General features: G+C 43.4%; 1 protein-coding gene and 1 long non-coding RNA gene across 5 annotated transcripts in view; one reads left to right on the forward strand and one right to left on the reverse strand.

Annotated features, from left to right (window-relative positions):
* LOC109866349 (uncharacterized) overlaps window positions 1-7,454 on the forward strand; it is a 24,694-nt gene extending 17,240 nt beyond the window's left edge. For both annotated transcript variants that reach the window (XR_002251674.2, XR_002251673.2), the window contains exon 3: window positions 2,309-7,454. This is a non-coding gene — a long non-coding RNA (uncharacterized LOC109866349). The remainder of the gene's footprint in view (window positions 1-2,308) is intronic.
* LOC109866346 (BTB/POZ domain-containing protein 9) lies at window positions 982-26,661 on the reverse strand. Of its 3 annotated transcripts, none has more exons than XM_020454986.2 (16): window positions 26,475-26,661; window positions 25,287-25,505; window positions 24,734-25,097; window positions 24,262-24,529; window positions 22,669-22,888; window positions 19,140-19,259; window positions 18,940-19,049; window positions 16,558-16,747; window positions 16,322-16,429; window positions 16,147-16,225; window positions 13,025-16,054; window positions 12,571-12,929; window positions 9,917-9,957; window positions 7,606-7,812; window positions 2,886-3,210; window positions 982-2,772 (listed from the first exon to the last, which is right to left on the reverse strand). In XM_020454986.2, the coding sequence occupies exons 2-11, from the start codon at window positions 25,472-25,474 to the stop codon at window positions 15,875-15,877; spliced, it is 1,827 nt and encodes a 608-aa protein (XP_020310575.1). In that variant the 5' UTR covers window positions 25,475-25,505; window positions 26,475-26,661; the 3' UTR covers window positions 982-2,772; window positions 2,886-3,210; window positions 7,606-7,812; window positions 9,917-9,957; window positions 12,571-12,929; window positions 13,025-15,874. The 3 variants fall into 3 exon arrangements, with proteins under 3 accessions (XP_020310575.1, XP_031655942.1, XP_031655943.1); XM_031800082.1 differs by having other exon boundaries at window positions 16,147-16,245; window positions 26,475-26,656; XM_031800083.1 differs by lacking the exon at window positions 26,475-26,661 and adding an exon at window positions 25,981-26,155 and having other exon boundaries at window positions 16,147-16,245.

Below are 26,661 nucleotides of genomic sequence, written 5' to 3' on the forward strand. Positions count from 1 at the left end.
CAAAGACTAGTAGGAGAGGTAGGAACATCATTGGTCAGCGTGGGGGAAATGATACCATATGCGCAGTTATGAGCCACAATGGAGTCCTCCACTGCCATGACACCCTTTGGATCATACAACACTGCCAGTGTCATTTCCTGAACACCTTACATTCATATTTTTCAGACGGTCAGGTGACCCTGAGCAGCAAATGTATGTTTTAATTTGGGACAATGTGAGTTTCCATCAGGCTCGCAACGGTTTCCATGACCATACCAGGTTTACAATTCTCCATTTCTCAACCCCATTGCGTTTTCAGCATGGTGGTATGATCGCAAACCCCATGAACATATGGCCCTTCTCTAGGCAATGGAAGCCGCCTGTGGTGACATTCCAGCTGAATCCTTGCCAGAAGATATTCTCTCTCCTCCCTCCCTCCCCCCCGGACCAAGGAGAATACCGGCTGTGATGTTGATTATCTGTGGCCAGACCAAAACAGAAATTACTCCATTTCGAAAACAATGTGACTGTTTTGACAGGTTCTTTATCTATTCCATACAGTAGTGCGAATAGGCTTATTTTTCTTCCTTTACGTATGAAAAATATCTGTGTTTGTGTGCATACAGTATGCTGTTGAAATACATAACTTGACCTTGTTATGTACAGAGTAACAATCTTAGTCTTTACACTGAAATAGTGACAGATCACACTGACATTCAGATCCTAAGTTAAATTAATTTGAACAAGGAGCACATTTTAATTGCTGTGTTTCATTAAGCAAGATGGGGTTTGGGCACTGTTTCAGCACCTGAGATGTATTGGGAAACTAATGCCCATGATCTTGGAATGAGATTGTCAGCGAGCAGGTGTTCAACGTCACCTTTTGAGCAGAGAAGTGAAGGACAATAAAGGACATTAATACAGGGAAAGGTTTTGGGCAATCCTCAAAACAAGGGCTAGATTAAGTTATCAACACAAATCAGAAGGGTATGGGCACAGACGCAATTGTATGATATTTATTGTTCCTTTTCACAAGTTGCATGTAAAGTGTCAATTTGAGCTTTTCCCCCCCCATTACGGACATTGACAATAAGGTTTGCACTTCGTTGTTTGATGGACTCCTTATAAAGTCGGCCATTATACACTTCAACTTTAAAGATCACACAGACGACCCGCTTCTCTAATCCAGTTTAATCATCCTCAGCAAAAAAGGCCAAATACAATGAGAAAAAGAAAAAAAGTTAGTTTTTTTTAATACATTTAACTAAATATGCAGCGCTATGCTAGTGTGTAAGTCAATAAAAACCATATGGTTAAATACAATTTCTTTTAAGATACAGAAAGATATTTCTTCCATTAGCACTCGCGAGAACAGGTCGCAAAATATCAAAATAAAACCAGCCACAACGGTACGCTCCTTTTTTGTTGTTGACCACTAAACATCACTCCCTCCATCCTTCAAATCATCCCTCGCACCAGAAGGGGACCAGTGAGAGTCGAAGGAAGCAGAGGAGAGGGGGATGGAGTGAAGAATGAGATGAGCATTGGGACCAGCACAGTCAAGTAGTGTGACTAGGGTAGTAGGAGAAAATATGGAACAGACTAGCAGTATACTACTTAGAATGAACCAACGTATCAGGCATGCATTCTAAGTGGTATTCTATTATGGCCATATGAACAGAGCCATGGTTCAATAGTCCAAGGAGTCAGGGATTTTGTATGTACAGAAGAGGGAGTAGAGTGCATTACAAAACAAAGAGCAGGAACAGCATCACTCATTCAAAGGGCAGCAGGCAGAGAAGAGCTTCTGCTTGTGTGTCTCCAGTCCATTTGTTCAGACTGATCCAAAAGAGGAGCGGAGGAGGAGGTTGGCTGCAGTACAAAGGTTAGTGGTCTGGTTTGGATTCAAACCACTCTGGCAGAGACTCATAGGAACAAACACGGCCACAACTGACCCAGGATCTGGGGAACAATGTCCTCACTCAACACACAAGCCAATTCAATCCAATGCCATGCAGAGCCATTGGGCAAGGAAAAGAGAAAATAAGGTGGGGGAGTTAAAGGTCGATATCCCACCCTCCTACAACCTGAGGAGTGGTCTAGGGACAGACAGGTCTATGTTCCGTTCCTTAGTGACCATTGACATAGTGAAAACCTGCTGACAAAGACAACTAAGGAGCCGGTAAGGAGAGAGAGGTCAGTTTCATATAGGAAGTACTGTTGCAGACAGTCTTCTTTTGTGATCGGTGAAGCAGAGGGGAAAGAGTGTTGCGCTATGGTGGCGCTGCTGTGTGCTAAAATAAATAATCTGACCGTTCTTTCTTTACAGGGTCCTTGTTGAATCTGAAGACTGGGCGAGTTAAGGCTGTGAAAACGAACATGCGATAGTGACAGTGTGGCTCCAGAGGTTGCCGTGGTGACAGTGTGGCTCCAGAGGTTGCCGTGGTGACAGTGTCCAAGTCAGAGTCCAAACTGTCAAGACTAACAGGAGTGGATCAACAATACTAAGATCCAGAATGGTGGGGCAAATTGTGAGTCTATTTCAACCATGCTCGCTCTCCCTTCCCCCACTCCCTCCCTCGCTCCTTTCACCCTCTTGAAGTGCCTAGTGTGGAGACGGGCGGTCAATGGGAGCAACTCAGGAGCACTCTTCTCCAATGCGCTGGCACGAGCGGCCCACCTTGCGGTCCAGCTTCACCATCTTGAGGACGGCCTCCTCGCGCCCACGCCCCAGGTGGTCGAACAGGCAGTCGTGCTGCTCAGGTAGACGGTGCAGCATGCAGAACACGTAGCCTAGGAGAGGAAGAAAGACAGAAGGAGAACAATGTTAAAATGACTGAAGTCGCAGTTAGGAGACATGAAAACTAAGGGCAGATGGGTTTGTGTCGTTCCCATGCAGTACTTACCGCAGCGACAGGAGCCCAGTTCCTGCTGTACCAGCTCCAGTTTGGTTTGGCAGCGATAGCAGCGCCGGCGGTTTTTCTGCTTGGGTCCTGGGCTAGGCTCCTCGCTAACCGCCTCCCCCTCCTCAGAGTCCCCCCGTGCCCGTTTCTCCGGTGACGCCTCGCTCTCCAGCCCTGAAGCTGAAAGAACAGAAGGTTACACGGTGTCAGAGTCCAACGTACAGTTTTGCACAAACACTGAGCAGGAGCAAGGCTGTACCTGATTCGCAAGGACGTTTTTTGGGCGTACAGAGGGTACCTTGGGCTGTTTCTGTGCATGATAATAGTTCTGTGGAGAGAGAGAGAAAAAAAAAAAGTGTAAGACAGGAAACATTCCTCATTGATCAAGAGCCCAGATGTGTCACCTAGACCAAGAAAAAGGGGAATTAGATACAGCTTTGAAGACAAAACAATCTTGAATTAAAGACCTTGTGGCAATGTTATGTAATAAGATAAGCTCAAGTAATTGCAAAATTCATATAAAAATCCTGACATGCCAAGTCTGTTTATATCAACATACCCTTACATTAACATGAAGGTAACAAAACAAGATACTGCAGTTGGTTTAAAACTGGGAACCTTAAGTGAAATCCTGGGAGAAGCAAGCAGATCTTAAGATTGTCAGTGCAACTGTGTTGCCCCACTATGCGTCCTATCTAGGCCAGGCTGAGTGCATGCATTGCCAGCAGAGTAAGACACACACACAGAACCACTCCTCCAGAGGCAGAAATAGAAGCAAGCTGTCAGTCCAACCTTACAGACCTCTGCCAACACAGATCATGAAATACATACAGTGTATATACACTGAGTGTACAAAACATTAAGAACACAGGCTCTTTCCATGACAGACACCGGGTGAAAGCTATGATCCCTTATTGAAGTCACATGTTAAGTCTACGTCAAGCAATGTAGATGGAGAGGAGACCGGTTAAAGAAAGATTTTTAAGCAGAGACATGGATTGTTTGTGTGCCATTCAGAGGGTGAACGGACAAGACAAAATGTTTAAGTGCCTTTGGACTGGGTATGGTAGGTGCCAGGTGCACTGGTTTGTGTCAAGAACTGCAAAGCCGCTGGGTGGAGGTTTCCACCCTTAACAGTGTGTATCAAGAATGGTCCACCACCTAAAGGACATCCAGCCAACTTAACTGTGGGAAGCATTGGAGTCAACATGGGCCAGCATCCCTGTGGAACTCTTTCCACACCTTGTAGTCCATGTCCAACAAATTGAGGTTGTTCTGAGGGCAAACTCAATATTAGGAGGGTGTTCCTAATGTTTTGTACACTAAGTGTACATTGAAAGCAGGTGGTTCCACACGTGTGGTTACAGAGTTAATTTTGGGATGCTAATTTCTTAATTGTTTTTATTTTACCAGATGAGTTGACAGAACATATTTTCATTTACAGCAATAACCTGGGGAATAGCTACCGGGAGAGGGGGCGAAGGAGTCAATCGGAAGCTGGGGATGATTAGGTGGCCATGATGGTATGAGGGCTAAATTGGGAATTTAGCCAGGACACCCGGGTTAACACTCTTTCAATGGCATTAATTTTATTTAACTAGGCAAGTCACTTAAGAACAAATTCTTATTTACAATGACAGCCTACCCCAGCCAAACCCTAACCCTGGGCCAATTGTGCACTGCCCTATGGGACTCCCAATCACAGCCAGCTGCGATAAAGCCTGGAATCGAACCAGGGTCTGTAGTGAATGCCTCCAGCACTGAGATGCAGTGCCTTAGACCGCTGCACCACTCAGGAGTATACCACCTGTCACCGGCTTCATCAATGACATCGTCCCCACAGTGACTGTACGTACTAGAGGTCGACCGACTGACTTTTCAATGCCGATAACGATTATTGGAGGACCAGAAAAAGCAGATACCGATTAAAAAATTTAATTGAAGGTGGATTTTTATTTAATTGTAATAATGACAATTACAACAATACTGAATGAAGTTATTTTAACTTAATGTAATACATCAATAATGGAACATGTTAAATTTGTTTTAAATAATGCAAAAACAAAGTGTTGGAGAAGAAAGTAAAAGTACAATATGTGACATGTAAAAAAGCTAACGTTTAAGTTCCTTGCTCAGAACATATGAAAGCTGGTGGTTCCTTTTAACATGAGTCTTCAATATTCCCAGGATAGAAGTTTTAGGTTGTAGTTATTATAGGACTATTTTTCTCTATACCATTTGTATTTCATATACCTTAGACTATTGGATGTTCTTATAGGCACTTTAGTATTGCCAGTGTAACAGTATAGCTTCCGTCCCTCTCATCGCCCCTACCTGGGCTCGAACCTGGGACACATCGATAGTCACCCTCGAAGCATCTGTACCCATCGCTCCACAAAAGCCTTGCAGAGCAAGAGGAACAACTACTTCAAGGTCTCAGAGCGAGTGCAACGCTATTAGCACGCACCCCACTAACTAGCTAGCCATTTGACATCGGTTACACCAGTGCACGAAAGTGCTGTTTGAATGAATGCTTACGAGCCTGCTGCTGCCTACCATCGCTCAGTCAGACTGCTCTATCAAATCATGGACTTAATTATAATAAACAGAAATACGAGCCTTAGGTCATTAATATGGTCAAATCCAGAAACTATCATTTCTAAAACAAAACGTTTATTCTTTCAGTGAAATACGGAACAGTTCCGTATTTTATCTAACGGGTGCCATCCCTAAGTATAAATATTGCTGTTACATTGCACAACCTTCAATGTTATGTCATAATTATGTATGGTCTTTGTTAGGAAATTATCTTCACAGTTCGCAACAAGCCAGGCGGCCCAAACTGCTGCATATACCCCGACTCTGCTTGCACAGAAGGCAAGAGAAGTGACACAATTTCCCTAGTTAAAAGAAATTCATGTTAGCGGTAAAAAATATATACTAGTGTATTGATTTTGAAGAAAGGCACTGATGTTTATGGTTAGGTACACATTAGTGCAACGACAGTGGGTTTTTTCACGAATGTGCTTGTTAAATCCTCACCCGTTTGGCGAAGTAGGCTGTAATTCGATGAGAAATTAACAGGCACCACATTGATTATATGCAGCACAGGACAAGCTAGATAAACTAGTAATATCAACCATGTGTAGTTAACTGGTGATTATGTTAAGATTGATAGTGTTTTTGTTTTTTTACAAGATAGGTTTAATGCTAGCTAGCAACATACCTTGGCTTCTTGCTGCACTCGCATAACAGGTAGTCAGTCTCCTCGTGGTGTGCAATGTAATCGGCCACAATCTGTGTCTAAAAATGCAGATTACTGATTGTTATGAAAACTTGAAATCGGACCCAATTATCGGCCGACCTCTAGTACGTACATATTCCAACCAGAAGTCATGGATTACAAGCAACATCTGCAATGGGCGAAAGGCTAGAGCTGCCGCTTTCAAGGAGTGGGACACTAATCCGGATGCTTAAAAGAAATCCCGCTATGCCCTCAGAAGAACCATCAAGCAGGCAGTGTCAATACAGGACTAAGATTGAATCCTACTACACCGGCTCTCGTCAGATGTGCCTGGGCTAGCAAACTATTACGGACTACCAAGTGAAACCCGGCAGCGAGCTGCCCAGTGACACGAGCATACCAGACGAGCTAAATTCCTTTTATGCTCGCTTCAAGGCAAGCAACACTGAAGCATGCATGAGAGCACAATGTTCTGAGCACATGTTCTGGACGACTGATCACGCTCTCCCCATGAGAGCAAGACCTGACGACCCAACAGTGGTAGGCCTGATCACCGACGAGAGCATATAGGGAGGTCAGAGACCTAGCAGTGTGGTGCCAGGACAACAACCTCTCCCTCAATGCGAACAAGACAAAGAAGCTGATCGTGGTCTACAGGAAAAGGAGGGAAACTGCTTGGCATCGACCGTAGGGCGCTACAGAGGGTAGTACGAACGGAGCGGTATATCACTGTGCTTCCTGCCATCTAGGACCTATATACTAGGCAGTGTCAGAGGAAGGCCCAAAGTAATTGCCAAAGAATCCAATCATCCAAGTCAGACTGTTCTCTGCTACTGCACCGCAAGCGGTACCGGAGAACCAGGTCTAGGTCCAAAAGGCTCCTTAACAACTTCTACCCACAAGCCTGCTGAACAATAAATCAAATGGCCACCCAGACTATTTACATTGACACCCACCTCATAACACCCAAGCCAGCAGTAGGATGCAAGGTGGTGTCATGCATACAAATGGTCAGTTGACCATTATCTTGGCTAGCATGGCTAGAAGAGATCTGTGACTTTGAAAGATTTCAAAAAGGGCATAGGGGGTTTGAAGGGTGGGTGTGTGTGTGTCTCAGTCTCCTCAATTTAAGTATTTAAATAAGTTTATATAAAATACTATTCAAAACGTTCTCCAAATAATTGTTTCCAAATATCCCTAGGACCAAACAGACCTAGGTTCAAATCTGAGTATTTAAAAATACACTTAAGTATTTCCTAATAAATTTCCAAATATTCAACTACTTGTATTAAATTAAAAAAAAAAAAAAAAAAAAAAAATACTTCCTTCAAAATGGATGTGAAAGTATTGAAATACCATAAATAGTATTTGAACCCAGGTCAGATTGAATGACTGAAAGTGAACTCAGCTATAGTAATTCATTCAAAGGTTCCAGAAAGTGCAACATCTCAAAACCAAGTTGTGGACCCTTCATCTTACCGTCCTGTGTATTAGATAACATGGGGACAGGGTCTTCGGTTGATGCAGATGGCTGCTCGGAGTTAGTGAGTGGCGACGACAATAGGGATTGGCTACTTTTGCTGCTGCTACTACTCATCTCGCTATTGAAGACAGCCGATTGGGTACTCCCAGTGCTCGAGCTGGGTTTTGGGGCACAGTCCTCATCTGTCTGCTTCTTCTCGATATCTGAAAGAGATTAAATATAATGCTTTTTAGAGCCCCAAGCACCACATACCTCAGCTCTTGTCAGACCAGCTGCTTCAATACATCAACACCATCATGCTGGAAACCCTAGACCCACTCCAATTCGCATACAGATGACACAATCGCACTCCACACTGCCCTTTCCCACCGGGACAAAAGGAACTCCTATGTGAGAATACTGTTCATTGACTACAGCTCAGCGTTCAACACCATAGTGCCCACGAAGCGCATCACCAAGCTAAGGACCCTGGGACTAAACACCTCCCACTGCAACTGAATCCTGGACTTCCTGATTGGCTGCCCCCCAGGTGGTAAGGGTAGGCAACAACACCTGCCATGCTGATCCTCAATACTGGGGCCACTCAGGGGTGTGTGCTTAGACCCCTCCTGTACTCCCTTGTTCACCCACAACTACATGGCCAAGCACAACTCCAACACCATAAAGTTTGCTGACGACAAGTGGTAGGCCTGATTACTGACAACGATGAGACAGCCTATAGGGAGGTCAGAGACCTGGCAGGGTGGTGCCAGGACAACAACCTCTCCCTCAATGTGAGCAAGACAAAGGAGATGATCGTGGACTATAGGAAAAGGGCCGAACAGGTCCCCATTAACATCGACGGGGATGAAGTGGAACGGGTTTGAGAGCTTAAAGTTCCTTGGTGTCCACATCACCAACAAACTATCATGGTCCAAACACACCAAGACTGTCATGAAGAGGGTACACCACCACCCCCCCCCCCCCCGGTATGGCAACTGCTCGGCATCTGACCGTAAGGCGCGCCAGAGGGTAGTGCGTACAGCTCAGAACATCACTGGGGCCAAGCTTCCTGCCATCCAGGATCTATATACTAGGCAGTGTAAGAGGAAGGCCCAAAGTAATTGTCCAAGAGTCCAGTCACCCAAGTCAGACTGCTCAGCAAGCGCTACCAGAGCGCCAAGTCTAGGACCAAAAGGCTCCTTGACAGCTTCTACCCTGAAGCCATAAGACTGCTGATCAATTAATCAAAATGGCAACCCCCTCCTTTTATACACTACAGCTACTCGTTTATTATCTATGCAGTCACTTGACAAATTACCTCGACTAACCTGTACCCCTTGTATATAGCCTCGTATTTGTTAAGTAATGTTAATGTGTTAACTTCTAGATTTTATTAAATTGTTTTACTTTAGTTTATTTAGTAAATATTTTCTTAGCTTTATTTCTTGAACTTCATTGTTAGTTAAAGGCTTGTAAGTAAGCATTTCACATTAAGGTCTAAACCGGTTGTATTCAGCACGCGACAAAACATTTGATTTGGCACAAACATACACGTGGGGGCATGCATCACCACCCCCAAGACGCCAATCATAAACTCAGATGGAATGGCTCAGAATGACCGTATTTTAGGCTACCAGAGTCTATCCATCAACTCCCCATACCATAACAGCACAAGCTCAAAAAGCAGCTGGGTCATATCTTAATCCTCCTTAGAACTCATTTCTGCTGTCGCTGTGCTCTTGTGTATCAAATCTATTCTAAGCAATGCTGCCCCTTTAGGTACAGTCTTCACCGAGCTCACTCGTTTCCATGGACACTGCCAGAGTTCCAGCATACTTTCTCTTCCACGCCTCCCAAAAAGGACTACAGAAGCCAGTCACAAAACTTCAGTCACAATCTCAATTTTAGAGCTGCAATCATTTACCACAGCAGGCTTGAGAGTCAACACCCTGACATACAGGCATGCATGATATTAGACCTGGGTGAATATTTTCCCAGACACCCATCTTACTCATTCTTGAGAGATCACCATTATGCCAGTAAGAAGTCCATCTGGAAATAGGTTTTTGGCCCTTTCTGGATTCTGAAAATAGCCTAATATGTTTGTTTTTTACAGCATGCCTATGGAATATTTCATAGGGATTGTTATACCATAAGGGGAAACACTTTACTTCTACAAAATATGTCTAACGAACTAAGTTGGCTAATCGAAAGTGAGACATCACACGAGGCAGAAATCTGCACACCCCCTCCTGATGTCTCAGGTACACACAGAGCTCTGCCATATAACACAAACCCATTGTCCACACATATGGGAAGGCTTACCAGCAAAACATTTTGAGCAGAGGTTCATGGTTTTACTGGACCTGGGGAGAGATAAAAAGTTTTAAAAAATCAGTCACAGAAAGATGGTACCAAGCCCACTAAACAATTTGTCAACGCAATCTGCCCCTTATTTGCAGCAAAACAACAAATAAAAACATGCATGACTATTTCAATTCCTCTCAGGACACTCAAACATGAGCCATTTTTTTGTACCCAGACAGTCTGATGGACCTACGAGGTTGCCATAGCTACAGAGTGAGTGAAAATAAGCTGATGGCAGGGGTGACAGATGACAGAAAGTCATGGCAGGGAAGAAGAGAAGGGGGAAACAAACAAAGGCTATGGGGGAGGGGAATGTAAAGGGCGTCACAAATCGTTCAAAAGGGAAGAAGCACAAGGCAGTAATACAGTGGATCTTTTTTTACAGCAACAAATGAGTGACAGGTAGACCAACATCCCTTTGATCTTATCCCTCATTGGTTAAGAAGCTAATCAGTCCAGGCTAAGCAGATGTGTGGAGAGGCCATCCTGACAGGCTTTGACTTTTAGGACAACTGACCAACCTGGCCAGTGAGGGGTCATTACTGACTGGAGTAGGCTAGTCAACTCAACATGGATAGGCCCAACAACTACACAAGATCGTTGTGGATCAATCACATTTTTGCAATACTGTATACATTACAAGATGTTTTGGTCAGAAATAGGCTAGACAAAATCTAGGCCTATATAGAAAACCAAACATCAAAGCAGACAGGTTCTCTCCTCTCACAATCCTAATCATGTAGAATAAGTCCAACTCAACACATGGCAGACTAAACTCCATGACACATGCATGCAAACAAACTAAACCCTTCCATGTAATATCAAAAACATGTTCAACCCAACAAAAAAATACATCTCCCACTACTAAACATGCAGCATTTTCTCAGGCTTTCCTTTGAATCCCTCCCTCAATGACATCATGTTTCCAGTGGTTGGCTAATGGTTGTTCTCATTCTGGACATCTCTGACACTCACAATGCTGGGACGTTTCTGTTTAGGGCTCTGTGATCACTGTCAATATGGGAGAGGCTGGAACGAAGGTATTCAGCCCATTGTGCCCTTTGGAGGTAACGTGACCAATGCAGTGTTCCAATTGACTTAGGATACATTTAAAACTCAATTTCCCCACGTACATCACGTGTCATTCAGCGGCACAGTGTCTAAGCCTATACCTAGAAAAGCCTCCATCATAGAAGTGAGTTCTGACCAGCCCTATGCTAGCTTAATCCTTGAATCCTTTCACTACATTGAGGCAGACTTGTCTGCCTACCCACTTTCAGTTTACGCATTATAACCGAATGCCTTGTCTTCCTACAGGCTTCCGCTGAGCTAACATGTTGATCAAAACATAATATCAGTCTAGAATGGTCTGTCCAATGGACAGTGTCCATAGAAATCTATGGGCCTGTCATTATCAAAGACGGTCCTTTGCACTCAGTCACAATTTAAGGTAAGAACTGACCAAAAACAGAAAGGCGCTGCAAATTCATCCCGGATTTCTTGAAATTAGCCAACTTCTAAATGCAAAGCCTATATCCTGCAGTGTTGAGATAGACACCCCTCCCAATGTTTAATGAGGCATAGCCTGCCATGACTGACAGTCCTAGTCAACAGCAATACTCAAACTGAACAGGATGTGTTCATGGCTCTGGATGTAAGCAGACATACTCTAAAAAGAGATAGGCTTAACACACAAGGGAAGGGCTACAAGGAAAGAACGCCTGAGAGGCCTTCAGAGGGGAAAACTGACAAGCTTCAGACACCTCAAACCGGGTGTGGACTGCAGGAGCAGTAAACAGGCTGCCGATTGCGTCACCTGACGTTGACAGATGTGAGGAATTCAGTTCTCACATGTAGCCTAAGCAAAGTTGCCAACAACCGGATGTTCCGGTTCAGGGATACAACCATTTTCAACCTAGCTTCCCTTTCCGCTGAAAAACAGCAGACCACTAGGCTACCTGCCCTGAAGAGCCTCAGTGTGACTAGTAGAGTGCATGGGCCGAAAGAGATGGGCAGGGTTTTGGTAATAAAATTCCCCATCATTGCCCATTCAGGATTGACTGCCCAATTAAAACAAATCAACCATTTTTTTATTCCTAGCATTGCCTATAATCTTTGCTTGGTCCCTCTATTTCACAAAGGAGACTGGAATGTGAGGGGGGAACGTGCTGTAACTCGATGATTGTGTTTACGCTGTAATGACAGTCGGGAGAACATTGGATAAAGTGTCCAACGTTTCATCTTCAGTTAGGATATCACAGCTATATGACTGGCTACCTTTCCATTTAAGGTGACCTAGCTAAACGAACTAGACCGAAGAATAGCCTAGACCACATCAGATTCTAACCAAAAAACGGAAAACATTCAAAACCACAGTTGTAAAGTCATGCTCTGGAGATTTCACGCTTTGATAGAACTACACTCACTGACAGAGGGGAGATGTATAAAAACATTCAGATCAGTTGTGTAGCTAGCTCAGATATCAACTTATCCCCAACCCCCACCCGGTCTGCCCAAAAGAACAACAATGGATTTAGTCTAGGCGACATTAATTACCATCCCCACATTAACCCATCTCCACAACAAATAATACATGATGTGCGACATCTTACCCCCAAAATCCACAGGGACACCGAGTTGGTAAAGGTTTGCTGCGCTCACTACCAGTATCCCCCATGTCTTCAATAAAATGATGGTACGCAAGGCTGGGGAGGAGACAGGGGCCTTGTCTTTGTCAAGGATCTTCAGCCAACTCAAATATATGATATCCGCTTCTATAAATAGTCCTCGGTCAATTTGGACAAAGAAGGTGGATGGCTTTGCCGACACGAGCGGCCACAGGGATCCGAATAGTCATAAACGGCTCAGTTTGGATTAATTGAGCATTCAAGTGTCCACACCGGACTCAACGCAATCAGCTGGCGCTCGGCTACTACGAATAGCCAGAGGGGGTGTCAGTGCTTTATCCAACCTGTAACATGAACCACACAAATTCAACATTACAATAAATATTTCCAACAATCTCAATATTATCACACGTATTCGACACAGCGTATAAACAGTTACCTCGTTATCATTCCACTATGGTACACCGTGTGCTGCGTCCCTCTCCGTGGGACCACCCTATTTATCTTGCCTGTGGGGGCAGTCTGGCCTCAAAGACGATACGTATTATACAGCGGGCCGACATGTACAAAGTAATCAGATCAGGAAACTACGGGTACCTGACCCTCATTATGGCTCACATTTAGAATAAAACGTGCACTGTGCCCTATCAATAGAATCAAAATGGCGTGCTTTGAACACAATCCCCAGTGTTTCAGATTCCTGCGTAACGAGGGCAATGAACTATATAGGAACCAACTGGGACGAGAGGCATTATGGTCGAAAATAAAAGGGGGGAATGTGGGTGAGATAACGAACGTATACTCGCCGACACAGAAGCAACTATTTCGATTTATGCATTTTAAACACATGTAATATAAAACAGTTTATTTATTTCACGGTTTAAATTGAACAATAAGTATTACAAAGTGCGATATTTACTATGTCCCAACCCCCTTGGTCTGTTTGGGACAACCCAAAACATCGATCAGCTTTGAAGCAGGAGGATCACAAAATCCATTCCACGTCAGAGTAGTAATTACACAACACATATTATTCGAAGTATATAAAACAATATTGTGAAAGTTGTAATTGCAGTGCTTGAAATGCATTCTTCAGAGAAAGTGTTGGAATCTATTCCCTCCAATGACGTGTGTATATATATAAATACGGGATGGGAAACTAGTCCTCTGGGCCTGATTGGCGACACACTTTTACCCCCAGGTAACACACTGGACTCCAATAATCAACTAATCATGGTCTTCAGTTTAGAACACACTTAGTTTAATCAGGTGTGTTAGCAATAAGGCTGGAGAAAATGTGTGACACCAATCAAGCCCCAGAGAACTGGAATTTCCCATCCCTGATATAAATCATTGATTCCCTCCCAGTTGTAGTCTAACTCAGTGGTTGTCAAACCTCTCCTTGGGGACCCCAGCCTTTCCATGCGTTCGATCTATTCCACAGCTAGCGCAACTGATTCAATTTTCCACCTAATCATCATGCTCTTGACTAGGTCAATCGGGTGAGCTAGTTCAGGTCTGCAACTAAATTGTGAAACCTCTTGTGGTCACTGAGGAGAGGTTTGAGAAACACTGGTCTAACTCCTCCCTCAAGAGAGTTGGACAGCTTTCTGATAATATTAGTGTCGTGTAAAACATGTCAAAATACAAAGACATACATGAGTCATGATGACAAGTTTAATACAGCATTGTTTAAAAGCTTGATTGCCAGCTGGGTATGGTGTCATGAGAATGGATGTCCAAGGCTGCATTCAACACCTGTATTAATCAGAAATGTTAAAAACATTTGGTCTTTCAAGTTTGAGGGTTGCTAACGCTAAGTACTGCAAAATAAGTCGTAGGACATAATGCCGTTTCCATACATTTGAGCCACTACATTTTCCATACGCAATATTTGAAGAAAAAAAATTGTTGCCCACGAGAGTAGTGCAAACTTTGACTTTACAAATCAATCACCATTATTTGAACAGTGAAACATTGAGACCTTTCTGCTGAATCTCTATCAAGAGAGACCTCTTTTGAAAAGAAATACCACTGTATGGTAATGGCAGTGATATAGAATAACACACAAGCAACCGACAGTAATGATGTTATTATACTAAGAAAATACAACAAAATGCAATCAAAACTATTCAGGAACGAGAATGGAAAATATAGATATGAGAAAGGTCACCTGCTTTCTACTAACAGTCATTTACTTTAAGTCAATGTTCATCCCTTGTGCAATAGCAGCAATGTGAAAATATCAAAAAGATTGGTCAAATCTACATGAAAGCTACCAAAATAGCAAAGGAGATAGATGGAAGAGGAAAGAGCTATATTAAGAGCCAGGAAACTAAAGAGGGAAAATGTGAGGGAGGATAGGAAGCATAGCATTGATAAATCGTTGAGCCAAAATAAAACTACACAAACAAAATCATTGAAAAGTGAGAGGTAAACACAAGCAGCAATTGAAATGTTAATCAAATGTTAATCAAAAGGTCAGGATAATAAAATGACAAAAACAAATCCATTCATGGAAATAGCTATTACCAGCACAGTTTTCCTGTGTTAGTAGACCTAGACAACTTTTACAGTAAATATGGGGAACAATAAAGTGACAAATATAGTTAGACTCTGCAAATAAACCATAAATATTGCTTAGGAATATACCAAACAATTTGAACCAAGACATTGAAGTCAGCTCAGCCATACTACTGTAAGCCAAGACAGTAATAGTCTTTTAGCCCAAGGGGGGTGAAGCGAATGAATTCAGCAAATAAAAACCATAGGTAAACATGATAATTCTAGTTAACCAACAAGTGCAAATAAACTACTTAAAAAGCATAGAAATTATGACAAATCTAAAAACTTGTTCCAATTGTGATTGTAATTTTTTTTTAAAGAGAAGAAAAACATTAATGTGATATTATTGCCAACATCACTGCTGTATTCCATTGGTTAATCTTTGGACAAGCAGTACTGCTTACACCTCCACTGTCTGGATAGCACCTGGCCCATAGGCTTTGAAAGGTTCTTATTGAGTTCTCTTAAACTGGCTGCAAATTTTAGCCAATATCTTCATGGAAAATGCACAGACAAATTTACTCCATAGCCTTTTTTCCCCAACATTGCCTATAATTTCAGACAGGGAGGACTGTATGAGCGCCCTAAAAACATGTTCATCATTGCAATAGAAGCCAATCTTTTATCAAAATGGATAGTATGCTTAGCAGCATTTTAGCAGTGCATCCTGTGTGATAGATAAAGGCTGTGCAAAATGGTGGCCTTGAGGGTTTCTCCTTTTCTCTCAGAGGTGGGGTTGTGAGGTGGAGGATGAGGAGGGCAGGGAGGGGAGCAGGCTGTGGGTACGGGAGGGCCGAACAGGTCTGGGGTTCTGGGATGTGGAACTGGACTCCTGCCCAGGACTGCCCTCTTTCACCTCCGCATCAGACTGGGCCGGACACTCAAAGTGGACACAATGGAACACCTGAAAAACAAAGCCAAACAGAGAATGAGGAAAGGCTATAAACACAAAAATGACGGCAGATAAAAAAAATGGCATATTCGCAATCCTCTCACCTCGTTTGCGGAGTTGTGAGTTCCTACGATGCGGATAAAAGAGGCAGGCTGCTTGTCGAATTTGAGTGTCTGCCATGACCTGTTGGAAGAAAAACAAGACTTAAAAGATCTCAAATGGACAGAGTTGTACAAAGATTATCTGAAGAGTATGGGAAAGGGAGACTGGGAGTCTTACCGACATGGCACCTTGGTGCGGTCCACCACCTTTGTCCACTCCTGCTGATTGTTGGAGACCTCAATGTAGTAACTGTAGGATCGCTCATCACAGTCCCACAGTAGTAGTCTGTCCAGATGGAAGAAAACAAAACAAAAAATGTATCAACTGTGCAGACAGATACAAAAACTCAGCAACAGTTAAAACGCACACACACAAACACACAAATAAAAACATGTGTACGTACACACACACACCTTAAGGAGCCTATAGAGTAAGGCTGAGCCAGTTGGATGACGATGGCCCCAGAGCCCAGCTGGTGACAGGTGTAGCCAGAGTCCCAGTCGTAGTTGTGGGTGTCCCCGTTGAGCAGGGCGTTTCTGCTCCGACTCACCCCCTCGATGACACTGGAACAGGCCGCGATGGTAGCCACGTTCTCATTGGGGACTGCAGACATGAAAGTGATGGGAGAGAAAGAGAGAATTGGGCGAGAGGAGTTTTGAAATATTTATTTGTTAAATTATAGCAATTTAAATATGTATAAATGTAGTCTAAAATGTTGATCAATGTCATTTCTAAATCATATACAGTGCATTCATTCAGTATTCAGACCCCCTGACTTTCACACTTGGTTACGTTATTCTTATTCTAAAATGGATTCATTAGCCCCCCCCCCCCAGTCTACACACAATGCCCTGTAATGACAAAGCAAAAACAAATGTAGAAATTTCAGCAAATGTACTTATTTTTTTAAATAAAAAAAATGAATATTCAGACACTTTACTCAGTACTTTGTTGAAGCACCTCCGGCAGAGACTCCCGCCGCGAGTCTTCTTGGGTATGACGCAAGAAGCTTGGCACACCTGTATTTGGGGAGTTTCTCCCATTCTTCTCTGCAAATCCTCTTACATGCTGACCAGACCGGACACGTCGCGTGCACGAGCATCGCAAAATGAATGTAGAAATCCATGTTATTCAATTATTGTGTGCGCCAAAGAGCTACTGCGATGCCAAGGGCTAAAATAGAACTCCTTTCTATTTCTGACGCAGATCACGCTGAAAGTCCTGCCTATCCCATCTCCTCATTGGTTTATAGAAGCAGGTACCCACGTGCCATCTCCTCATTGGTTATACCCACGTGGGTGATTGAAAGACGTGGTAATACTATGAAAGTTTAGATGCCGATCACCATATAAGTTCAAAGATGAAAAAGCCTGGAAGGAAGAGAGATGACTGGAAACGATTCGGTTGGCCGTTTTATGTGTGGATTAATTGTCGGAGTAGAGGTCCTTGTGCATTTCAGGTTAAATAACAACTCAATGTTTATATCCCAGGACAAATTAGCTAGCAACAGCAAGCTAGCTAAATAGGACAAATGAACCTTAGCTAGCAAGTGCAAACTAGCTAGCTAAATTGCCATACATGTTTAATGCTTTTCGACCTGTCCCCAAATTAATGTCATTGGTTCAGAGTTTGTTTTGATATTTTAACCTGTGTGTCGATCGCATTTGGTGTAGGGGGATAAAACAAATTTATGCACGATAGCGCACGATGGCGCAGGCGCGCAGCCGGTTTGGGTTCCGTGTTAGGCTCTGTCCCCAAAGCCACTCCTGCGTTGTCTTGGCTGTGTACTTAGGGTTGTTGTCCTGTTGGAAGGTGAACCTTCACCCCTGAGCAGGTTTTCAAAAAGGATTTTGCTCTACTTTGCTCCATTCATCTTTGCCTCAATCCTAACTTCTCATCCAGTCAATGTCGCTGAAAAACATCCCCACAGCATGATGCTGCCACCACCATGCTTCACCGTAGTGATGGTGCCAGGTTTGTGCGGTTTTGTGCCTTTCACTGAGGAGTGGCTTCCATCTGGCCACTCTACCATAGAGGCCAGATTGGTGGAGTGCTGCAGAGATGGTTATCCTTCTGGAAGGTTATACCATCTCCACAGAGAAACTGGAGTTCTGTCAGAGTGACCATCGGGTTCTTGGTCACCTCCCGGACCAAGGCCCTTCTCCCCTGACTGCTCAGTTTGGCCGGGCGGCCAGCTCTAGGAAGAGTCTTAGTGGTTCCAAACTTCTTCCATTTAAGAATTATGGAGGCCACTGTGTCCTTGGGGACCTTCAATGCTGCAGAAATGTTTTGGTACACTTCCCCAGATCTATGCCTCAACAATCCTGTCTTGGAGCTCTACGGACAATTCCTTCGACCTCATGGCTTGGTTGTTGTTCTGACATGCACTGTCAACTGTGGGACCTTATACATACAGGTGTGTGCCTTTCCAAATCATGTTTAATCAATTGAATTTGCCACAGGTGGACTCCAATGAAGTTGAAGAAACATCTCAAGGATGATCAATGGAAAGAAGATGTACCTGAGCTCAATCTCGAGTCTTATAGCAAAGGGTCTGAATCCTTAAGTAACTAAGGGATCTGTTTTTTATTTATACATTTGCAAAAAAAAGTAAAAGCCTTTTATTGCTTTGTCATTATGGGGTATTGTGTGTAGATTGCTTGAGGATTTTTATTTATTTAATCCATTTTAGAATAAGCCTGTAACGTAACAAAATTTACAAAAAGTCAAGGGGTCTGAATACTTTCTGAAGGCACTGTATAACACTGGTATACTGGGTGATATTCTTGCCTTACCGAGAAGACCTTTTTCCAGAGTGAATGAGCGGTGTGTGAACATACACTCCAAACTCACTAGATGGAAGACCTTGTTGACAGTGTTATGCGTCCCTACAATGCGCACGTACCTGGGACACAAGGACACAATCACGCCTATGTTGTGGAACCAAAAGTCAAAATTGGTGCCAACCATAAGAAAACCATAAGCAAAGATTTACCTGGCCACACGTGGTGTAAAGAAGAGGTTCTGCCAAGAGCGACACAGATACTTGGAATGGTCTACAACACGCATCCAATCCAGCTCATCCATGGACACTTCAATATAGTAAGAATAAGACCTGCTCAAATAAGGAGAGAGGGTGATGGGCCATACATATCGCAGTGACCAAAGGGCAATTCCACAGTAACAGAGTGATACTAGGACTCAGATTTTTCACCAAACAGTGCAGATGCAAAGTTTGGTAACAGAATGACGGCACAAAATGTACAAACCATCATTCCGTTACCAAACTTTGCATCTGCACTGTTCTTCAAGTCGATGTGTTTTTGTAAAATTTTCTGTGGAGATTATTAAAAGTAGTCATTATGCAAAGTATTGTATGATTTGTTAAACTTCGCAATCATTGGTTTTTGTTTATATTTTACATTTTAGTTATTTAGCAGATGCTCTTTTCCATTTCATACTTTTTCTGTTTGACATACAGCATCACTCTGTTAACGAGGAATTGCCCCAAAGCAATGTTGAAGAGTATCTCTATCTTTATGACAGTAATGTGATATCTCTCATTCTCACACACACGCACAGAATACAAAGAGACACGTGCACACGCAATTCAGACGCAAACAGAATGCACATACTCCCACTGACAAATAAAACTATTAGTTGCTGACTACTAGAACAGGACCAGCAGACTGAGACCCACTGAGGATGCCACGGTAGTTGAGGTCCATGCCGCGGCTCTCTGAGCCTAGTGGCCTGTTCTCCTGGTCCTGCTACAGCCTGGTGGTCTACCGATCATCACTCTGTTAACGTGGAATTGCCCCAAAGCGATGTTGAAGAATATCTCTATTAGAGGTCGATCGATTAATTAATGGCAGATTAATTAGGGTATTTGGGCGCCAATTTGCCGATTATTATTATTTTTACACCTTTATTTAATCTTTATTTAGCTTGACAAGTCAGTTAAGAACACATTCTTATTTTCAATGACGGCCTAGAAACGGTGGGTTAACTGCCTCGTTCAGGGGCAGAACGACAGATTTGGACCTTGTCAGCTCAGGGGATCCAATCTTGCAACCTTACAGTTAACTAGTCCAACGCAATAACGACCTGCCTCTCTCTTGTTGCACTCCACAAGGAGACTGCCTGTTACGCAAATGCAGTAAGCCAAGGTAAGTTGCTAGCTAGCATTGAACTTATCTTATAATAAAACAATCAATCACAATCACTAGTTAACTACACATGGTTGATGATATTAATAGATATTATCTAGCGTGTCCTGCGTTGCATATAATCTGACTGAGCATACAAGTGGGGCGGCAGTGTAGCCTAGTGGTTAGAGCGTTGGGCTAGTAACCGGAAGGTTGCAAGTTCAAATCCACGAGCTAACCAGGTACAAATCTGTCGTTCTGCCCCTGAACAGGCAGTTAACCCACTGTTCCTAGGCTGTCATTGAAAATAAGAATTTGTCCTTAACTGACTTGCCTAGTTAAATAAAGGTTAAAAAGTAAAAAAAAAAAAAAAGTATTTAAGTATCTGACTGAGCGGTGGTAGGCAGAAGCAGGTGCATAAACATTCATTCAAACAGCGATTTTGTGCATTTTGCCAGCAGCTCTTCGTTGTGCGTCAAGCATTGCACTGTTTATAACTTCAACTATCAACTCCCGAGATGAGGCTGGTGTAACCGAAGTGAAATGGCTGGCTAGTTAGCGCATGCTAATAGCGTTTCAAACTTCACTCGCTCTGAGCCTTGGGGTGGTTGTTTCCCTTCCTCTGCATGGGTAACGCTGCTTCGATGTGGTGGCTGTTGTCGTTGTGTTGCTGGTTCGAGCCCAGGGAGAAGCGAGGAGAGGGACGGAAGCTATACTGTTACACTGGCAATACTAAAGTGACTATAAGAACATCCAATAGTGAAAGGTTAATGAAATACAAATGGTATAGAGGGAAATAGTCCTATAAATCCTATAATAACTACAACCTAAAACTTCTTACCTGGGAATATTGAAGACTCATGTTAAAAGGAATCACCAGCTCATCATTGTCATGCTGAAAGACCCAGCAACGTTTCATCTTCAATGCCCTTGCTGATGGAAGGAGGTTTTCACTCAAAATCTCACGATACATGGCCCCATTCATTCTTTCCTTTACATGGATCAGTCGTCCTGGTCCCTTTGCAGAAGAACAGCCCCAAAGCATGATGTTTACACCCCCATGCTTCACATTAGGTATGGTGTTCTTTGGATGCAACTCAGCATTCTTTGTTCTCCAAACACGACGAGTTGAGTTTTTACCAAAAAGTTATATTTTGGTTTCATCTGACCATATGACATTCTCCCAATCTTCTTCTGGTTCATCCAAATGCTCTCTAGCAAACTTCAGACGAGCCTGGACATGTACTGGCTTAAGCAGGGGGACACGTCTGGCACTGCAGGATTTGAGCCCCAGGTCGATGGAGATTATCAGTGGTCTTGTATGTCTTCCATTTCCTAATAATTGCTCCCACACAGTTGATTTCTTCAAACCAACCTGCTTACCTATTGCAGATTCAGTCTTCCCAGCCTGGTGCAGGTCTACAATTTTGTTTCTGGTGTCCTTTGACAGCTCTTTGGTCTTGGCCATAGTGGAGTTTGGAGTGTGACTGTTTGAGGTTGTGGACAGGTGTCTTTTATACTGATAACAAGTTCAAACAGGTGCCATTAATACAGGTAACGAGTGGAGGACAGAGGAGCCTCTTAAAGAAGAAGTTACAGGTCTGTGAGTGCCAGAAATCTTGCTTGTTTGTAAGTGACCAAACAATTATTTTCCACCATAATTTGCAAATAAATTCATTAAAAATCCTACAATGTGATTTTCTGGATTTTTTTCCCTCATTTTGTCTGTCATAGTTGAAGTGTACCTATGATGAAAATTACAGGCCTCTCTCATCTTTAAGTGGGAGAACTTGCACAATTGGTGGCTGACTAAATACTTTTTTGCCCCACTGTATGTTCTCATGTTCTGAGCAAAGAACTGAAACGTTAGCTTTCTTACAAAGCACATATTGCACTTTTACTTTCTTCTCCAACACTTTGTTTTTGCATTATTTAAACCAAATTGAACATGTTTCATTACAACAGTCAGTATTGTTGTAATTGTCATTATTACAAATACAAAAAAAAAAATACAAAAAAAATTATAATAATCAAAAAAAAAATCGGCCAATTAATCGGTAGTGGCTTTTTCGGTCCTCCAATAATCGGTATCGGCGTTGAAAAATCATAATCGGTCGACCTCTAATCTCTATCTTTATGACAGTAATGTGATATGAACATTACTTCAATTAATAAAACACTATGAAAACATTGCTCATCAGTTGAGCGAAACCTTCAGAGAGAAAGGAATGTGCGTGATTGATTACAAGGCAGTAAAACTGGTCAAAATCACTGATCTGTAAATCACCTCGCATCCCAAATAACTTCCTTCATAAAGATAAGCGATTGTGCTTTGCTCAAACGGATCCCCTAAAACACACGGGATGTCTCTCTCACCGGCTGTCTCTGTCCCAGAGCAGGATGCGGATATGGTTCAGGATGTAGGCCTGGCCCAGCTTAATCTGGAGGCCAGCGCAGCCGTCCTCCTCTATGGGGTGTCTTGAAAAGCCGTGGTCCAAGTCGTAGTTCTGGGTGTCTCCGTCCAGCAGCGCTGACTTCAGCTCTCCCTTCACCACCTGGGCCCCGTACTTCATAGTGGCAATATTCTCTTCTGGGACTGTAACACAAAAGGCATCACATTGAATACATACAGTTGAAGTCAGAAGTTTACATACACCTTAGCCAAATACATTTAAACTCAGTTTTTCACAATTCCTGGCAGAGCTGGATTAACTGAGTTGTAGGCCTCTTTGCTTGCACACGCTTTTTCAGTTCTGCCCACAAATTCTCTGTTGGATTGAGGTCAGGGCTTACCTTGACTTTGTCGTCCTTAAGTCACTTTACCACAACTTTGGAAGTATGCTTGGGGTCATTGTCCATTTGGAAGACCCATTTGTGACCAAACTTTAACTTCCTGACTGATTTCTTAAGACTTTGCTTCAATATATCCAAATAATTTTCCATCCTCATGACGCCATCTATTTTGTGAAGTGCACCAGTCCATCCTGCAGCAAAGCCCCCCCACAACATGATGCTGCCACCCCTGTGCTTCACGGTTGGGATGGTGTTCTTCGGCTTACAAGCCTCCCCCTTTTTCCTCCAAACATAACGATGGCCATTATGGCCAAATAGTTCTATTTTTGTTTCATCAGACCAGAGAACATTTCTTCAAAAAGTACGATCTTTGTCCCCATGTGCAGCTGAAAACCGTAGTCTGGCATTTCATGGCGGTTATGGAGCAGTGGCTTCTTCCTTGCTGAGCGGCCTTTCAGGTTATGGCGATATAGGACTTGTTTTACTGTGGATAAAAATACTTTTGTACCCGTTTCCTCCAGCATCTTCACAAGGTCCTTTGCTCTTGTTCTGGGATTGATTTGCACTTTTTGCACCAAAGTACATTCATCTCTAGGAGACAGAACGAGTCTCCTTCCTGAGCGGTATGACGGCTGCGTGGTCCCATGGTGTTTATACTTGCGTACTATTGTTTGTACAGATGAACGTGGTACCGTCAGGCGTTTGGAAATTGCTCCCAAGGATGAACCAGACTTGTGGAGGTCTATTTTTCTGAGGTTTTGGCTGATTTCTTGATTTTCCCATGATGTCAAGCAAAGAGGCACTGAGTTTGAAGGTAGTAGGCCTTGAAATACATCCACAGGTTCCCCCCCAATTGACTCAAATGAGAAAAGCCATTACATCATTTTCTGGAATTTTCGAAGCTGTTTAAAAGGTACAGTCAACTTACTGTATGTAAACTTCTGACCTACTCGAATTGTGATACAGTGAATTATAAATTAACCGACTTGCAAAAACTATAGTTTGTTAACAAGAAATTTGTGGAGTGGTTGAAAAACTAGTTTTAATGACTCCAACCTAAGTCTATTTAAACTTCCGACTTCAACTGTGTGTCTCTCACACACACACACACACACACACACACAAAACTATTAGTTGCTGACTACTAGAACAGGACCAGCAGAGACTGAGACCCACTGAGGATGCCGCGGTAGTTGAGGTCCATGTCGCGGCTCTCTGAGCGCGTCTTGATGGCGTCCAGTAGGTCGTCTGGACTGAGAAGTCCCGAGGGACGCACCACGTTTAGCATCTCCATCAGACTCATGAGCGGCAGCCGCACGGCCGACATCACTTCCTGCGTGGCACCACCCTCGCCGTTCTGCCGGCACCAGCGACACAGCGCCTGGAAGATCTCCTTCTCGCTCGCTGCAAACGAGTCCCTCCGTACCACAGTCAGCAGAGCAGTCTGCACAGAGAGGATAGAAGCAGATTCAGTTAAGACTACTTCTTTTGATTCATTGATCTGGGTTTTGTTCATTGGGGCACACAATGAAAATCGTTTGAAAACATTTTGCAACTGATTTTTTTATAGCAAGTCCAGGTAGTCCCCTTCCTGTTTCGATCCATGTTCTTCTATTAGATTTTAATGAACGTGAACCTTCCTACTCACCTTGGACAACGTGAGGAAGCTGTCCGAGGCCAGGACCTCCGGGGCATGCCGATCCATGTAGGCGCAGCATGCTTCACTGAGCACACCCAGAGAGTACAGGCTGGCCACGTCAAACACCAAACACACGTTGTGCGTGTGCAGGATGGTGCGCAGGAACTCAGAGGTGGAGTCCTCTAGTGGCTGGAGGCCGTAGCGGTGGGCCAGACCCAGGAAGTCCAGCAGCACCTCCTCGCGGGCTGAGCTGAGGCTAGCCCGGCCCGTGTAAAGGTAGTGGAGGAGCATGGAGAAAGCCTCGGCTCGGGTCTCCTCCAGTGTCACCTCCGCCTGCGGCTGGGACTCCTTCATCCCTCCATACAGCAGAGCTCTGGGGAAAAGATTGTTACACATTTCACACACTGTTACCTAGTCTTCATTGTACACTATTACCTAAAATAACTTTGTTATATTTAATCGGCAAATGTCCGACAGAGCCAGTCATCTGTCATTTCATGGGAAGCCAAAGACCTCATGCATTGCAAAGAAGAACAAGAAAAAAGCATTCAAACAGGTGTACCTGAAGTAGTGACATCGTGCTGCCAAAATGACCCTATGGGCGGGGAAGCGTTTCTCCTCCACAACGAAGGTGACATCACTGTACTCTTCACCTGGAACCAAGGCACCCAGCTGCTCTGACAGCAGGTGGATGTGGTCAATCTCTGACACAGAGGCCAGTGGACGCAAAGGATGGCTGTTGTTACTCATTGTGATTTGACTGGAGGTGTCTCACTAACATCTGACACAAGAAGAGAAGAAAACATAGTTTGACAACCTGGGGTGTATTCATTACGCTTCTGTTGCAAAACATTTTGCAACAGAAACAGTTTACTCCAAAATTTGGAAACCGCAAACAATAGTTTCTATTTGACAAATTCAAACCCTCCATAGAGAATGAGGCATCAAGTGACCAAAAGGCAGTTTTAGCACGGGCAGCACCATTGAGGACTTTCACCATGTTTAAGTAGTCAACTGGTGGCCTGGGATTTTCTATGGGTTAAGGAAGGATCACATGATTCCATCGGGTCATCAGCTAATTGAATCATACTTGTGAGCAAACATTCCATAACTGCAGGTGGCTAATCTTGGACATAGCTGTGTAACGTTATCTACTGTGTAATGCAACAATGATATTGTCCATTTAATAATAGTTAGTTAGATAATTAAGCAATAAGGTATATGGCCTATATGCTACGGCTAAGGGCTGTTCTTACCCACGACGCACCTCCCTGGATACAGCCCTTACCGTTGGACATTGGCCATATTTCCACCACAACCCCCCGAGGATGCCTTATAGCTATTAATAAACTGGTTACCAACGTAATTATACCAGCAAGTATTATTTTTTCTGTTCATAGGGGCGGCAGGGTAGACTAGTGGTTAGAGTGTTGGACTAGTAACCGAAAGATTGCATGATCGAATCACCGAGCTGACAAGGTAAAAATCTGTCGTTCTGCCCCTGAACAAGGCAGTTAACCTAGGCAGTCATTGAAAATAATAATTTGTTCACAACTGAAGGTCTGATATACCACTGTATATAGTTTTATATGCCACGTCTTTCAGCCAACGCATTCAGGGCTCGAACCACATGGTTTATAACCATACATAGATTACACCAATAATCTAGCGAATCAATCAAAACCATGAGATAGCTGTATGACGCAGTCAAAGACACAAACGCTTGGTTTCACTTTCACCTGTGACATACCAGCACAATAAGCGTAGCTAGTTCTCCCTTCCACGATAACTATTTCCTTGAGTTATTTCCCCCTTTATTCAATCAAAATCATGGGAATTAATGTCAAGTTTGCGTAAAAAAATAAATAATTTGCAATCGGAACAAAAAAAAAATCCACCATCACAAACACAAATGGATTGGGTCACAACCCGGATGT

Source organism: Oncorhynchus kisutch, linkage group LG21 (assembly GCF_002021735.2).
Source record: "Oncorhynchus kisutch isolate 150728-3 linkage group LG21, Okis_V2, whole genome shotgun sequence".
Classification (NCBI taxonomy): Eukaryota; Metazoa; Chordata; class Actinopteri; order Salmoniformes; family Salmonidae; genus Oncorhynchus; species Oncorhynchus kisutch.

Coding starts and splice junctions, on each gene's coding strand:
- LOC109866346 (XM_020454986.2), bottom strand. CDS start 25,474: ATGAGTAACAACAGCCATCCTTTGCGTCCACTGGCCTCTGTGTCAGAG. Junction 25,098..25,286: donor GCACGATGTCACTACTTCAG/GTACACCTGTTT, acceptor TCTTTTCCCCAG/AGCTCTGCTGTATGGAGGGA. Junction 16,055..16,146: donor CTCACAACTCCGCAAACGAG/GTGAGAGGATTG, acceptor TTTGTTTTTCAG/GTGTTCCATTGTGTCCACTT.